Source organism: Haemaphysalis longicornis, unplaced genomic scaffold (assembly GCF_048455015.1).
Source record: "Haemaphysalis longicornis isolate Haplotype H1 unplaced genomic scaffold, Haemaphysalis longicornis Haplotype H1 scaffold_1, whole genome shotgun sequence".
Taxonomy (NCBI): domain Eukaryota; kingdom Metazoa; phylum Arthropoda; class Arachnida; order Ixodida; family Ixodidae; genus Haemaphysalis; species Haemaphysalis longicornis.
This window is the reverse complement of record NW_027526203.1, coordinates 216,325,704-216,341,377: the sequence shown is the minus strand read 5'-3', so window position 1 is coordinate 216,341,377 and position 15,674 is coordinate 216,325,704. Positions and strand designations below refer to the sequence as shown.

At 45.1% G+C, this 15,674-nt stretch overlaps 1 protein-coding gene across 1 annotated transcript in view; it reads right to left on the bottom strand.

Annotated features, from left to right (window-relative positions):
* Positions 1–3,277: 3,277 nt before the first annotated feature.
* LOC144141899 (eukaryotic translation initiation factor 3 subunit G-like) overlaps positions 3,278–15,674 on the bottom strand; it is a 33,133-nt gene continuing 20,736 nt past the window's right edge. Inside the window, exons 5-7 of the mRNA XM_077673371.1 lie at positions 12,511–13,038; positions 10,276–10,382; positions 3,278–3,355 (exon numbers count right to left, since the gene is read on the bottom strand). Coding sequence (XP_077529497.1) covers positions 3,337–3,355; positions 10,276–10,382; positions 12,511–13,038 — 654 coding nt within the window. The 3' untranslated portion in view covers positions 3,278–3,336. The remainder of the gene's footprint in view (positions 3,356–10,275; positions 10,383–12,510; positions 13,039–15,674) is intronic.

Here is a 15,674-nt window from a genome sequence, read left to right as displayed (position 1 = left end):
AGATGCACAACGGCATGCGCTACTCTGGCGTTATCTCATAGCAGGTCATTGCCGCCAAGCATGTCTGGCATACCACCGTCCTCCGCTCTTTTGCCATACTCTTCTCCGCTATCCTCCTCATTCTCTGTTACGAGGCTGACTGAGAGGGACACCTCAAAATCACAAGAGTTGGCACTTGGCGCCGGAAGCACCGGTGCAATCTAGAGCATTAACGCTGGCAGCGGCAGCTTTTACATCTCCAAGCCATCCAGGGAGGCAGTCTTGGACGTTTACGATTTTTCAGCGACGGCATGAGAAACGCTTTTAGATGCTGGAGAGGCCAGTGTGCCCGCCTACTCCGGATTTCTAGACCCCAACCAGTCAGCTGCGAGTGAAGCCTCTTGGAAGCAACAAGTGTCATTTTTGAATATCAAGCGCCACGTCCAGAGCTCCCAGCTGGCGCCGTTCAGGAGGGCGCCTTCATTTCACCTTGTCCGGTGATCACTATAGCCATCTCATGTTATCTTCTCTCGCGCGGCACGAACCTAGCGTGAAATACACACTCCTCACCACAGCCGTGTCATTGCCCGCGCTCCCCCGGGCTCAAACGAGGGCGGAGCGACGCGTGCTTTATGGATTATCAACGGTGACTCAAGGTAAATGTTAAAGCACAAGGGCTGATCGGTCAGCTGACCACTTGCAACAAGTTCGTTTCACGGGCGATTACGTTCGAATCGGACACGGAGAACGGGAGATTGGAAGGTCCTGCAGTGCATCTTGTTCCTTTTGCTGCTTGTAATGAAGGTACTTGAGCCACTTCCTGCCAGGTATATTGCTTGCAGAAGGTCGGGCGCTCACCGTCGTAGGTTATAGACTTTGTTAATTGTGCCCTGATGCTTTTCGAAAACGAAACTGAAAGCATTATAGCAGACTGAATAGCGTGGGAAGCAGCCTGCCTTGCAGTGTATAAAAACTCGTCTGCCTTTGTTAGCTGCAATGAGCTCATGGTAAGCTTTGATTTACGTTTATTGCACGTGCTCAACCACTTCAAACTTTATTTCAGGAAAACAGCTATAGATGCTTCTTGAATGAGCTCTCGCCATTCACCCCTTCTGCGACGTTACAAACTGTAGTACCCAAAAGTGTACGGGGTGTCGACACCAGTTTTCAGGTTTCTAGTTTTCTGCATTAATGAACAACTACTGGTTGCGACAGTGGTGTATTTAGATTCTCGTTACCGTAATCCATTGATACAGGCCAACTTGTTCCCACTGACCCAAGAGCACTAACCTTCAGAGAGGGCTCAACCACCACCGCCCTCAATAAAAGTCTGGTTAAATAGCAGCAGCACCTACCACCAAAGGTAGTATGAAAGTCTCATTTCAATAACCATCAAAAGCTGTTATTGAAGACTATTGTGGCAGCTAGCGTTCAGCCAGCCCCACACCCCTGGTGTTGCAGTCCTGTGGTGCACTGAAAGCTGCAAGTTTACTTGCACCCTTTGCATCCAAATCTGCACCATAATCCCCGACTGCCATCATTGCACGTGTGCTCACCTTGTGCAAGGCAGCCACAGAAGCACTTAAGCCTAGCTGCAAGGAACAACTCTTACACCAGAATGCACCGTTAGCTCTACCACCACCTGCTGTCTACGAACGAGAGGTGCGGCGTGATGAGTGGGATGGAAACTTGTCGAGAGGATGACGTGTGGAGCAGAACAAGAGCACGATCAGACTCCTTGGAAGAGAGAGAGAGCAGGATCACAACTTTTCTCGCCAAGATAGCGATGCATCACCAGAAGGGGAGCAGAATCCTCTACCCTAATTAAATGAGAATATTCCAATTCGTTTTTTTTTTGTATTGGGATTATAATGTTTTGGGCCAGTTAGCTTTAATCTGGACTTCCTGAAAACGGTTCACCAGTGTGCCGCCACAATAAAGCAAAGCCACTTCTGCTGTCAGTTAAGGCTATTGTAAATTTCAGGTTCGTGGATGTCAAGCACCAGTGTGCAAGTGGCTGGGAGCAAAAATTTGCGGCTCGCATTAAAATGCTTTTCAGAGCAATGAACAGGACTTATGCATATTTCTAGAAATGGCTTGATCCTACAGTCAAAAATTCTCATCAAGTGGGAGCAACCAAAACTCTCATGACAGAAGCGGCGTGCAAAACTATTGTGCAAACCACTGACCATTTGGCAGTTCAAATCTGTCAGTGGTGATCTGGCCCGATCAGGATTTTGAGCAATTTTTGTAGTAGAAAAATTAAGACTTAGGTTACCTTTGGTAGAGTACAATAGTAACTTCGTAGCAACTGGGTGCAGCACTCCATTAGTTATTGCACCACTGTAACGAACATTCGTTATGGTAGATATTCAAGCTCCAGCAAAGTGCTTTAAACTAGGTAATAGACCACATTGGAACCCTCTTCCAAACAAGAGTCTCCTACCTACGACATTGTTTTCATCCCACATTTTTATAGGTGCAGGCGGCCAGCACGAAACAGACAATTTCCATACCCTATTTGCTACAAGAGTACTTGCAGCGCGAGTGAAACCACAGGAAGGCATGGTCGGTGGAACCATCAAATAGGCGCTGTGCAAGCACCTGCTTGAGAAAAGTGCAAGCACTGCTGCACCTTTCCACTACTCCTCCCTAACAGTGTGCAGTCAGCCACTACTGCTTAATCCGAGCTGATTGAGCACAGACCAAAAAATGTGGTTGGCAAGACACAGCGGTGAGTCGCATTTGCACAGACGCACTGCAAATTTGGATTCTCACATCTGTGCCAAGCAGGCAAGCTAGGACTGCGAATTATTGAAACAAAGTGCAAGATAAAAAGATAACCCCGAGTACACCCACGCACCTCTTAGAAGTTGTGCCTGCCGAAAGCACTTTGAAGTTTTGTGCTGCAAGCAATGTTTTCGAGTTCTGCTCTGGGGTACCTGCAGTGTACTGGCATGGACAGCCACCTTTCCCTGCTGCTGAGGTTGTTGCTGCCAACAATGTAGATGCGGCAGACCCTACAACAGTACGGCATCTACCGGTTACACACGGCGCGCTACATAGTGCTTCGTAGTCGGTGGGAGGTTTAGGAGCCATTGTGCGGCTACATACGTGAAACGGCAGCTTTTTTTGTTCAACAGGTCATTTAATGCTTTTTCAAGCATTGGGCAATGCACATCCGCAGGTATGTTCCTTGTGCTGCAGCCAATGGGAGGCTTCGGAGCAGTTCTACACATGAACTGCAGCCAAACCCTGCACAGCAGGTCAAAAAATTCCGAAAACCAGCACCCACACCCTCGTTCAACCTTTTATTCCTAAATCTTGATGTGAAGCCCCATCCTGCTCCTGGTGCACTTAAGCAGTACCAGATGGCCTGGAAAGAAAAATTACTGTGCTCATGAAGAGTACACACACTGTGAGGCAGCAACCAATCAGACGGTGGTCTCTTGCCAGAGAAATACACTTGGGAAAACGAATACCAGATTGCATCTTGGAAGAGTCCAATGCAGCATTGATAATCGAAGCCCCAGCCTAAGCTTCCCAAACGTTGGGGCCACCAAATGAAACAGCTTTACTGCCTTCCTAACTATGGTGCATGTGAACCGAGTCCACTCGTCAGCATGTTACTGACACCTGACCCAACTGCAAAGCAGCACTAGGCACCAACCACCTGAGCCCAAAACTGAGTCCTATGATGTACCCTATACTTTATACCTCACACAAAGCAATGCTAAATCTCATCCTGGATAAAAGCCTTCACTAGGCAGGAGGAATTATAACAATAAGGAATGCACCTCTGGTAGACCGACCTACTCTCCCTGCCTAGCGACGATAGCGTCAGAGATGGGTGCTAGCTGCCAAAGCAAAAAAACGCAGTGCAACTTACCTAGCAGAAGAACAGCACGACAGCAGTGAATAATTTCTCATGCAGAGTGTAAAATGCACAGTGTATATACTTCAGAAATAATGCATCACAAGCACCTTTAGTTGGCAGGGTTGATAAATATGTGCAGTAACAGTGGGCTAAGTGTATGTGTGCCACAGCATCTGCCCAGTACAAGAGATTTGTTTGGTAGGTCCCCCCCACCCCCTCCCCCTGTTCCACGTAGTCAAAAGATATATGACCGCTGAGAGTGCCTTTTTCCACAGATTGCTCGCTCAATACTTGAAGAATCAAAGAAATATACTGGACCACACCCAAACGAAGAATAAGCATTATTTCATATTCATTTAACCGAACACTTTCACTGATGCTTTTACTGCCCTTGGTGCGATTTTTACAGCAACTGAAATGTGCTAATCCAAGTTACGAAGCTAAAAGTCAGTGTGACCGTGGTCGGCAGTGGGTCCGAGCAAACACCTCCTGGTGGCACAGTGCCCCTGTGCTTTTCGTAAAATATAGACCCCCACAGCAACAGTGATATAGCAGGCGGTGGAAGGAAACCACCACCGCCAACTTCTTGTGCACAACGCTGAATGTTGTCAATGATGGTTTGTTTGGCCGTTTTGTGTGGCACATAGGCCACACTTGTTCGCATTTACACGTACCGAAAGCCAACATTTTTCTACAATTTGCTTTGTGACACAAGCAGGGCCCCTCACTTTGTTTGCCACTACGAATGATTTTTGCCGTTTTCCACTGCCAACCAATATACAAGCCCCTAACGTTCCTTCTCATGAATAAGTTTTTTTTGTTTTTGTTTTCAAATTTCAACAAAATCCTGCACACAAGCACACCATCAGAAGACCGTCCGGTGCTTCTAGACCTACCTTGAGCCATTTTGCACAATAAGTCTACCTGGGAAGGGGCCATGAAGAGAAAATACAACTTCAGTTCATTAAAATAACGGCTTTTCCCCGTAACAATGATATCAATTTCATTGCTAACTTCAAACAAAATAATCCCAATAATAAGGAAAACAGACGAAACAGTGGCGACTTGTGATCGCCAACCAAAGCCAGGAAACATGACTGCGATTGTAGTGGAGCCTCTAGTTCCGCTTGATCATCAGGGGTGAGACAGCTGAATCAGATTTCTGAGCAGTTTTTGGAGCAGCAAAATCTCGATTTTGGAGCAGAAGAACGGCATTTATTATGTTACCCTAGAAGCCTAAAACGTCAAATTTTTGGCAACTCACGGGGAAAAGTGCACTTTTTAATCGGTTTTGAATGTACATAACCCCGAACCAACCTTTCAATAAATTTTTTTCTACCAGGCTATCACAAAGTACGAAAACTGCGCTACCTTTTTACAAATCATTTTTAAATTCTTAGGCTCTATGCATAGAGTGGAGCGCCGTTGAGAATATCGAATTGAAAAACTAAGCAATTACAAAGCATTCTGATTATAATATGAATACTGAAATTATCATTTTTGTAATCCCCGACTGCACTTTACGCGCTTTTTTTGTACGTTCTCGTCTTTTTCTCTTAACTGGCATATAACGTGTTATTTGTTGTTCCGCTTTTTGTTGATTCGAAGTTTGATGTTACCTTACAATTCTGTCGCAACACCCACCCTTTGTTACCCCCCTTACACAATGCCCTGCAATGAGGGCCTGTAAGGTATTTTTAAATAAATAAATAAATAAATAAATAAATAAATAAACAAACAAACAAGTGTAGAGCCACAGAAAAAGTTGTGCAAAACAATGTGACAGTCGTCGCACCCCACCAGCCCTCCCATTTTAATCCCCAAGGTGCACGCTCACTATGACCGTAATTTGAGTAACGTTTGTATGTTTAGCCTCCTCCCACTTGGCATTAAATTTCACTTCATATAGATGAACCACTATTACTAGCGTCCAATAATAGCCCATCCCGCCATTGGACACTGCTTGAACATTTTGCGACGATGTAGCCTGCGCCGCCAATTCATGCAGTGTCGATCATCTCATTCCCGCCTCTCGCAAGCTCGCTGTCAAAGGCTGCAATAACTCAGCGTTTTATAACACCGCAATGAGTCCGAAATTTCACTTCAAGCACGCACTGCGCCTGACACTCAAGGCCAAAACCCGGCGAATCCTTGGGCACCACGTTATTTTTGATGAACTCCCGTCTTTCGAATCGCGCAACTTTCCCCAACAGATCAAACGACTAAATGTAAACCCAGCCATCCCCATAACCAAACCCACGGTAAAAATTGGCGAAGAGCACTCGGCCTGAACCACGAGCAACTGCTTCGCCCGGCGGCCATGTTTTGATTTTCCAATCTTCATCACCCCAAGATGGCGGCGCCCAGTGATGTCGTTCCGGAGATATGGCGTTCCGAAAATTGCCGTTTTTTCATCAACTTAATTGCACAAGTTGTTTGTCACTTCAGTACACACACGTATTTTTTCCACGGGACTTTGCAATGGTTTTCGATGGGAAAACTTTAAAAACCCACAGAGTATAACTTCTGCAACCCCACATTGTGACTTTCGAAAAAACTATCTCGGGGACAATTTTATATGTTTTTTTTTATTGAATGGTCAATTGATTGAACCTTTTCAAAGAGCATCACCTTGGGGGTGCTGGAAAATTATGCCGTTAGTAGGCATTTTTCCCCACTGAAACTGACGGGAGCGTTAAAATCCTTGGCTCTCTCACTTTTTTGGAGCAGTTTGGCGCAATTTTTGCAATTTTCAAGCTTTTGGAGCAGCCTGGCGCAAGCAAACACATTTGTATCAAAATTGCGCAATATGCGCAGCTGTCTCGCCCCTGGATCATACTACTCGAATGCTGATGTGCAAATAACACAGTTTACTGCTTGTAGTACTGACCCATGATACAACACCCCTGCCCGTATTACGTCACTGTAGCTTGAAATTTGAAAGCCTTTTAATACTCTTTGCTTAAAAAAAAAAGTATTTCGTGGCTCAAATGGAGCTGACTGAGTTACCAAAGGTTAGCTCTTTTAAACTGAGCAAGGGTGTATTCTGTCTTCAATACCCACCTTAAGTAATAAAAAATTGAGCAGGGAAGACATGATTGCAAAATAAACGTAGCACACAAAATGTCTAGGTACTAGCCCTATCGATTTCTGACATTTTACACAAACACAGGATGGTGGGCCTTGCAAACAGCCCCAAGGATAAAATGCTAAACACACTGTCGAGCCTTAATGTGTGGCCCAATAGATATTGCACTCAGGCATAATAAAAAGATGATCTCCACTAGATTCACAGGTCAAAACACACAAGCTTTTAAGCATTAGCTTTGAAAGGGTATGCACACTTACACTGATGTTGACACAAGTGTTATGGGAAGTCAATTGCCTTAAAAATTTTCCTTCCTGTACACATCAGCAAACATTCAAACTAGTTTAGTAGCCTAGAAACTTTAAAACACAAGCAAAGTTGCGCATGTCAGCAAATCCAAACAAGTACTTTTACTCTTAATCACCCGCACCTACTTTTGATACATTCAGACTTCTTTCTATTGCATTTTATCTTGTGCTTAAGGGGGGACGCGGGGATCATATTTCGAAAAGTGACCAAAAAATCGTTTTTTCAGAAGTCACATTTTCGGATTGCACGTTTTATATTCTATGCGTTCACAAAGTTTCCCCGCCGCAAACGATCGCGAAGTGCCAAAGAAAAATATTTATATCGGCTGAGGTGGCAAAATATTTCCTCAAAATGACGAAAACACGGCAATTTTCGCAGCGCTGTATCTCCGGAACGACGCTACTGGGCGCCGCCATCTTGGTCGCGTTAGATCGGCCGACTCTTTAACTTTCGTTTTCCGGTCGCTCCTTTTGTCATCGCTCGCTCACAAACGCACAAACGGCAGAAAGAGAAAGATAGTGATACGAAGCAACCGATAGATGGTAACACGCGATTGGCTGTCCGGCCGCATTTTTTGACACGGCTCTCCTGATTGGGCGCCGCCATGACAGCAAAAACATGGCCGCCGGTCTGCTGCGCATTTTACGCGCACTGCGCTCCCGATGTTTTCAAGGTTTCCCGGTCGACTCGGTAGCAGTTTACTCGTTTTATCTGTTCCGGTACTGAACAGTGACATTACTGTTATCACGGCGATGATACTTGAGATCGTGCGCCAGATAGGGAAGTGCGCGGCTCGAAAGACGCATCGAAAACGTGCCCGCGACGTCGCCGTGGTCTGTCCTTGAGTGGGAAGCGCGGTGCGTGCGCCTACAATTGCGGTTCGTGAAGCGAACTTTTGGACGCATTGTGAGCATTGCGATGTTATAAAACGCTGATGTATTGCTGTGTTTCACAGCGTGCTCGCGAGCTTCGGGAATGGAATGACCGACTCGCCAGAAGTTGCGGCGCGCGCTGCATTGGCGCGACGTGTTCGGGTAGCGACCGATAGCGGGATCGATTGCTATTGCACGCGAGTAATAATGATTGATGTACGCGAAGAGAAATTTAATGGGAAAAGCGAAGTGACCAACCATATCAAGGTTACCTAAATTACGATCGTGGGGAACGTGCGCGTAGGGGATTGTAGGGGGGAGGGGGGGGGGGTGCAACGAACCGTCACCCAGCTTATTTGAGAAACTTTTGTCGTGGCTCTAAACTAGTTCGTTCAACGAAGTCTGGGATTACAAAATAATATTTTCAGTGTTAAATAAATGAGAAAAAACGCCTTTAGCGTGCAGCGTTCACAATTCGATATTTTTATTGGGTTTTATTTTTTCGCAGTGTTTGCAATTCTGTTTATTTTGCAATGATTGATTCTCCTGAAGGTGAAGAGCATGGTATGCTAAAATTAATCAATGTTGTAATTGTGTAAAAAAACTATATTCTGCTTTCAAATAGCTCATGTAATGCTTGTGGTGCCCAGATATAACTTTTTGACACTGAACAGCCTCATGTACTAAGCTGTAGCTTTGGCAATGTTATGAAACCGAGAAATCTGCTGAAAGTCTACTGGAACATTAATATAAAACGAAACCATGCCTTACTCTTCATTTTGGAGACAGCTATGCATGAGGCATACATCAAGTAAAGTTTAGGTACCCTAGTAGCCCATAGCGAACTTTGGTATTACACTAGGTGTAAAACTGGTGCTTCTGCCATCTGAAGGCCTGCACATGAAAACCTTCAATTGGCCAGGAAGGCCTCCCAGATTCACCAAATCAAAGGGCAAAGGTCTTTGAGGTTGTCCCCAAGCAAGGACAGCAAGGACTATGCTGCTGGTACAGTTTGAAAAATCGTGAAGTCTTCGTAAACTTCAAGAGCCGTTTTCTCAGAAGTGCGTTTTACGAGTTCTTCGTTGCTCGTGGAAAGGATAGCATGGCAACCACTGGACGGATTTTGACACTGTTAGTTTTATTTCAATCCTTGAAGAGTTCTGCAGGGTATGACATTCTCGGATTTTCATTTTAGGGCCTAGATATTTTTTAAGTGACATTTACAGCAAAGTCAGCTGTATACTACTGGGTACAGGTGAAAATAATGTTCTCTGCAAAAAAAAATGAAGGGTGTAAAAAAAAATTCGAAGAATGTCATACCCTGTAGTGTTCTTTTGACTACAATTCAAAAGTATTTTGAACTTCCTACCATATGTCAATACCTTGCTAGGCTTTCCACGAGCGGGCAACATGTACGCCTCTGTAACACAAAAACTAATAAAGGTATCGTTCTTAAATTTCAAAATTCACCATTTGGAGTGTTTTCCAATGCGCCTACCAAATTTCATTACTCTATGTCAAAAAATAAAAAAGTTTGCTCCGATCCCCACCTCCCCCCTTAAAGCATAAACCTATTGTAAAAATTGAGCGTAACTACTTACTGAGATCCACTAGAAGAGCTAGAAATATGGATATCTGATTAAAAAGTATGAAAGTTGCAAGCTGCCAGGTTAAATTAACGTTAGCACACTACACAAGCAAGGTCATTTGCTGTTCCCTCCAATTACGATAATAGCCTGCCAAAAGCTCCAGCTCTAAACACATGAATTACTTTACTACCCATTGAATTACTACCCACCTATATATGAATTACTGAAATATAGTGAATTACTACCCACCTATATATACCAGCATAGTGCCACAATTCTACCATTTGTGGCATCAACAAATGCAAGCCTTCCAACAATTGGCCCGTCCCTGCTTCACAAAAGGATGAGAAAAGCACAATGTCATGTTGACGGAACACGGCTCGCTTATTATCAAGTAACAGAACTGAATTAAAGCAACAAAGCAGGCTAAACTGTAAACGATGATTTTCAGCCACTTCAACCTTTCCTCGCCCATTAATGCAGCTGTTCTTGTTTAGGGCTAATCCTGCACCACTGGTCAAGTCAGCTACAAGAGGAGCAGCTCAGCAACAGTGCACTTACTTTGCCCATTCCACAGAGAGAATGAGGTTGTCGTAGCCAAAGCCATTGACATTGGCAATGGCTCGTGCAGCATCTTCCCGGTGCACGAAGTTGATGAACGCAAATCCCTGCAGGGGAGGAGGGCAACGTGCCAGCAATGAAATTACCCAGCAAACGCAAAAAACACTTTGCTTTACATTTCTGTAGAAATTACATTGCCAGCCATCACTGCCACACTCTATTAATAACAAAAACTTTACCCCAGGTGGGATGATAAAATGAGCCACCAGAGTAATTTTAGCAACAAAACTCAATGGTGCACGAAACAACCCACATAAGCAAAATTGCTTATCTGGTGTAAGTTTTGGAGCTTTTATCTTGCTCTTGCTGCCATAGGTTGGATGAAGTACAGGTGATTCTGGTTATAGGACCATGTTCAACGTCTCTGGATTGATTTGTTACTAAAAATAGAGTTTCCAGAATTGACATAAAACTTGTTTCATTTGTCTTCTACAATCGATTAGTTCGTCTTCTCACCTGCCATATCAAGCTGCGAATTGATGGGCTCTTGATTAGATAACACGACAAGCGACTCTCCCACTGACCTCCACCCACTCTTTTCCTGAGCTGCCAGAGTCCGTTCTTTGCCTCTGAATTTTTCCTTTCATTGCCTCCATTGAGTTATTGGCCTCCCCTTCTACTTCAGTCTCTCAGTACCCACTATGTTACCCTGGTGGGCCCCGCCGGTTGTCAACTCACCTCACTACAAGGCCAGCTTTGTACTATATCTTTTACTCGAGTTAGTTCCCTGATCCAGAAAACTCATTTTCTGTCCCTAAACATTACCCCTAGTATCCTTCGTTCCATGGCCCACTGAGCAGATTTAAGTTTGCTTTCCAGTTGAGTAGCAAGGCGCCAAGTTTTTTCCTCATATGTCATCGCCGGCCAGATTCATTGGTACACTGCTCTTTTTACTGATAGCGGTAGCTTGCTTTCCATTAGGGGTGGGCAACCTTCCAGTGGGCAACCTTCCAGTTAATCGATTAACACTTTATTCACAATTAATTTTTTTAAACAGTTTAATCAGCTGAAGTCATGTGAGCAAATGAACCAGGAGGGCCACATCAAAATTCTGCGCGGGCACGTCGAGGATCATACTAATGTTCAAATAACCAGCCTTAAGTCACAACAGGAAATGATGCAAGCATGATCTGAGATTATAGTGATGAAAACCGTAAGGTGATAGTCAAGACAGATGGGAAAATGACTACTACTTTCTTTCGAGTGATACATGGCACAAAAAACTGCAAGCGGGCACTCACACCTCTTTAGCACTGCATACACCAACTGTGGTGTAAGTAAACCACGATTAATTGGGGTCCCGTGCAATTATGGCGAGTGCCTATGGTCCTGATGATGATGATGATGTGAAAGACAAATGGTGATAAGCGTCCCGTCCACATCAGCGCCATGACGACGATACACCTCGCCTAGAACATCTGTGACCAAGCCTAGAAGCATACTGATAGTATTTTTATATTATTGTTAAAGTATTTTTTATTTTCCTTCACAAATGCAACAGATTAATCGATCAATTGACTGAATAAAGTCTGGCGATTATTCAGGTTAATTTTTAACCGATGCCCAGCCCTACTTTCCATGATTTGGGAGTGCTTGCCGAGTGCACCCCAGTCCATTCCTATTCAGCGCCGGATTTTTTTCTCGTGGTTGGGATCAGCAGTGACAACCTGTCCCAGGTAATTATTTCTACTTGTTCTGTTTCGCTACCTCCAGACTAAGAAGGGTGCTTTTAGCATGCTTATTTATCATTACTTTTGATTTATTCATATTTATTTTTAGCTACCGCCTAGCTTTGCGACTGCAGTTCGTGAAGCATTTTTTGCAGGGGTTCTGCAGACCCATTCAACAAGACAGTATCGTCCGCAAACCTCCTGCGCTTTCCCAGTCAAGCTCCCCGAGTACCCCCCTCCCTCCACACATGCTGTGAACAATTCTGGTGAAATAACCCTGTCTTACCCCTTTCTAATCATGAACTTTTTGCTTTTCTTGGTAGGATTATCCTTCCCATACATCGCTGAATATGCGTTTGCACAGTCTATGAATACCAACGCAGAGGGGTTCACAATACTCTTGGGATGTTTCAATCACTCAATTGATGACACAATAAGTGGCCAAGCAGGCAGGCCCAAGGTGAGGAGAAAGGAGAAGAAGACAGGCTCGCCCAGCAGCACCGACCTTGGACTGGCCGGTGACCTTGTCCTTGGCCAGGTAGATGCGGGCGATCTGGCCGAAGGGGCGGAACAGGTCCTGCAGGTCGGAGTCGCGCACGTCTTCGGAGAGGTTGGTGACCCGGATGGTGGCGGCCTCGTCGCGGGTGCGTGACTGGGTCATGGACTCGCCGCGCCGGTTGGCGCCCTCGCGCATGCTGGGCGGGATGTACTTGCCCGACTTGACCTTCTCCTCAACCTCCGCAGGCGCGGCTGTGGCGGCCGAAGCCAGGGGCTTGGCCTCCTCCTTGAGGTGCTCGGGCAGGGCCACCTTGTCCTTGAAGGGGCACTGGGTGGTCCAGTGGTCCTCCTTGCAGATGCGGCACTTGACCATCTTGGTCTTCTGGCTGCGCAGCTTGGCCAGCATGTCCTCCTCGGGGCTCGTCTCCTCCTCCTGGGCGCTCACAAACTGCAGCTGGATCTCTTCGCCCACCACCGTGGTGGCCGCGTTGGGGCCCGGCGGGTCGTTCTTGGCCGCCCCAAACTTCTTCCACAGCTGCAAGTCAACAGCAGCTCGCTCACCAACCACCCCGGCCCACCACCACTCAGCGGAAAAACAACTTTGCAAGTTGTTTCCCACTGCAGTGACCAATGTTTGGGACAGTGATAAAATTTCAACCACCATTACTTCCTCCGTGAACCCCCTCTGACAAAAAAGTGAACGTTACATAGAAATGTCGGAGCTCCAGTTCGATGCTCATACTGCAAACAGGTTACACTTGAGAGGAATTTGAAAATAAAGGCAAGACTGACATTCGATAGAAGCCCCTTATTATACTGGAGTTTAGCAAGACATAATTTAAAAGAATATTTTAGCGCACATAACTTAAATGTGCCAATAAATGCAGGTCTATCCCACCAGATTATGAAAATTGAATTTTTATGGCCCAAGGCAGACTACGGGCAAAAAGCAGCAAAAACCCAGCAGAGTAGGGTCCGCTTTTTCAAACATTCGCTAACTTTCTTGTTCTGCTTGCCCATAAAAAAAATTGATGTGCATCACCATACACGCAACCTGACACAGCAAAACATGACTTTAACGATGCCCGTTATCCATACTGTAACCAGTAAGAGTAGTGAACAAGCAGACAATAAAACATCTGCTGTCTCTGGGAGGAAATACTGAATATCAAGCAGGCACAAGTTAAAGCCTACCTTTGCTCTTGAGAGCTGTATCTACGATGTGCAGCAAGTGGTACACTTTTTTTTTCCCCAAAATTTGACACTCCACAGGACCCACTGCTATGTGGCGTCCATGCAGTGATATTGCAGGGTTTAACGCACTGAAACTACACCAGGGCTACGAGACGTGCTGTAGTGGAGGGCTCCCGATCAATTTAGACACCGCCGGGGGACCTTTGACGTGCGCCGAAATCTCAACACAGAGGTGTTTTTGCTTTTCAGTCGACCAGAAATGCCGCAACTGCAGCGGGGATCGAACCTGCGCCCTTGGTCTCAACAGCACAATGCCTCAACCCCTTAGCCACCACGGCGGTGGAGTGTATGCAGTGAAGGAACAGCCATAAAACATGCAGCCTATCATAAAAAAAAAAAAAAAAAAAAAAAAAGGGGGGGGGGGGAAATAAAAGCTGAAGAACATACATAATGCTAAATTTGCATGCTGCAATGCCGGCATTAAAATCATTACTTGGTGCTTATCAATCTCGGATACAACCTCACCTCTACTTCAGATACTACGACAACCTCAACAAAAGTTGTGTCATGTTTAAAGGCAACAATGGCGAGTGGTGCACTAAAGATAATTTATAGCTTGCACCGATACCCACAGTGCCATGAACCTACTTTGCTAGGATATTCATCTAAAACAACAACAACAAAAAAACTTTCTTTTATTCAAATGAATCTGATAGCTTTTCTTAAATAAATACTGTTCCCCATCTTCCTTGCCTTCCCCCCTAGACTCGAGGCTTAAGTCCTCTCCATATCCCAAATAAAATTATGCAAGATTTGTGCTTCAGTAGTGCTGGTTATATCGTAACCCGAAAACTTGTAATGCCCAATAAATGGTCACACATGCAGCTCTAAAACACATGAACAGTTCAGCATTCAAACAGGGTCTATCCCTTGTTTGCAATTACAAACCGCAAAGGCAGAGGAGCCTGAAAGTGTCACCTGATTCGTCTCGAAAACAGGCGCGGAAAGACGTAGACTAAGAAAAGTAATACACAGGACGACGCGCTTTCCAGGACGACGCACTTTTACAGAGGACGACGCACTTTTCTTAGTCTACGTCTTTCCGCGCCTGTTCTCGAGATGAATCAGCACCAACTCGCCCAACTTGCCACCTGATTTGGTTGCTCTATTGCAGTGCGAGCCATAGATAGATATTGAAAAATTATTTCAGTGTGGTGATCTTGTAGAAGGATATTTATTATACCAGTAATGCAGATCACAGCTATGCATTGCAAGGCAAAAAAAAAAAAAAAAAAGAAACTCAACACAAGTGAATTTTAAAGAAGCAAACACACATTTGCACTATCATGCACAAGAAAGATTTGCCAGACAAAGATTAATTAATTTAACTTGAGAGCAACACTGCCACTTTCTTAGAAGGGCTGTTTTTTCCAACAGCATTAGCTCAGTCTCGGCTCAACTTTTGCAAAGCAGGAAAACCTTTCTACAGCCATGAGCCGGTAGAAAGTTCATGTTGTTACAAATAAATAGCACCTTCATGGCTCAGAAGTCCTGGCCTGTGACAGATTATCAGGGCGTGGATAAGATTGGCCATTCTCAAAAGAAAAGGGGAGAGGAAAATGGAAGACTACTTCAGTCTCAAAAACCCTGCTGAAGGTTGCCGTGGCAAAAACCCACAAGGTCATTTTTGGCAGTACATGGGTTGGCAGTGCATGTACAGACTACAGACTGAACAACCAGGATGCAAATGTGAAATGCATAATAACTACAGCTTGATCAGACCAGGAAGCACCGAATGTGCTGATCTCAAGCGGAATGAACTTCTACACACACGGAGTCTTCTTCAGTCGATACTGGAGGTGTAATGGTCCTTTCTGGCCTCACAGCGAATCACCTCTGAGGCAGCAAGCCACCGCATGGCCAACACTGATATTGTGGTAGGGTGGCTTCGTCCACTCAGCAATCCTGTCCAAGGTT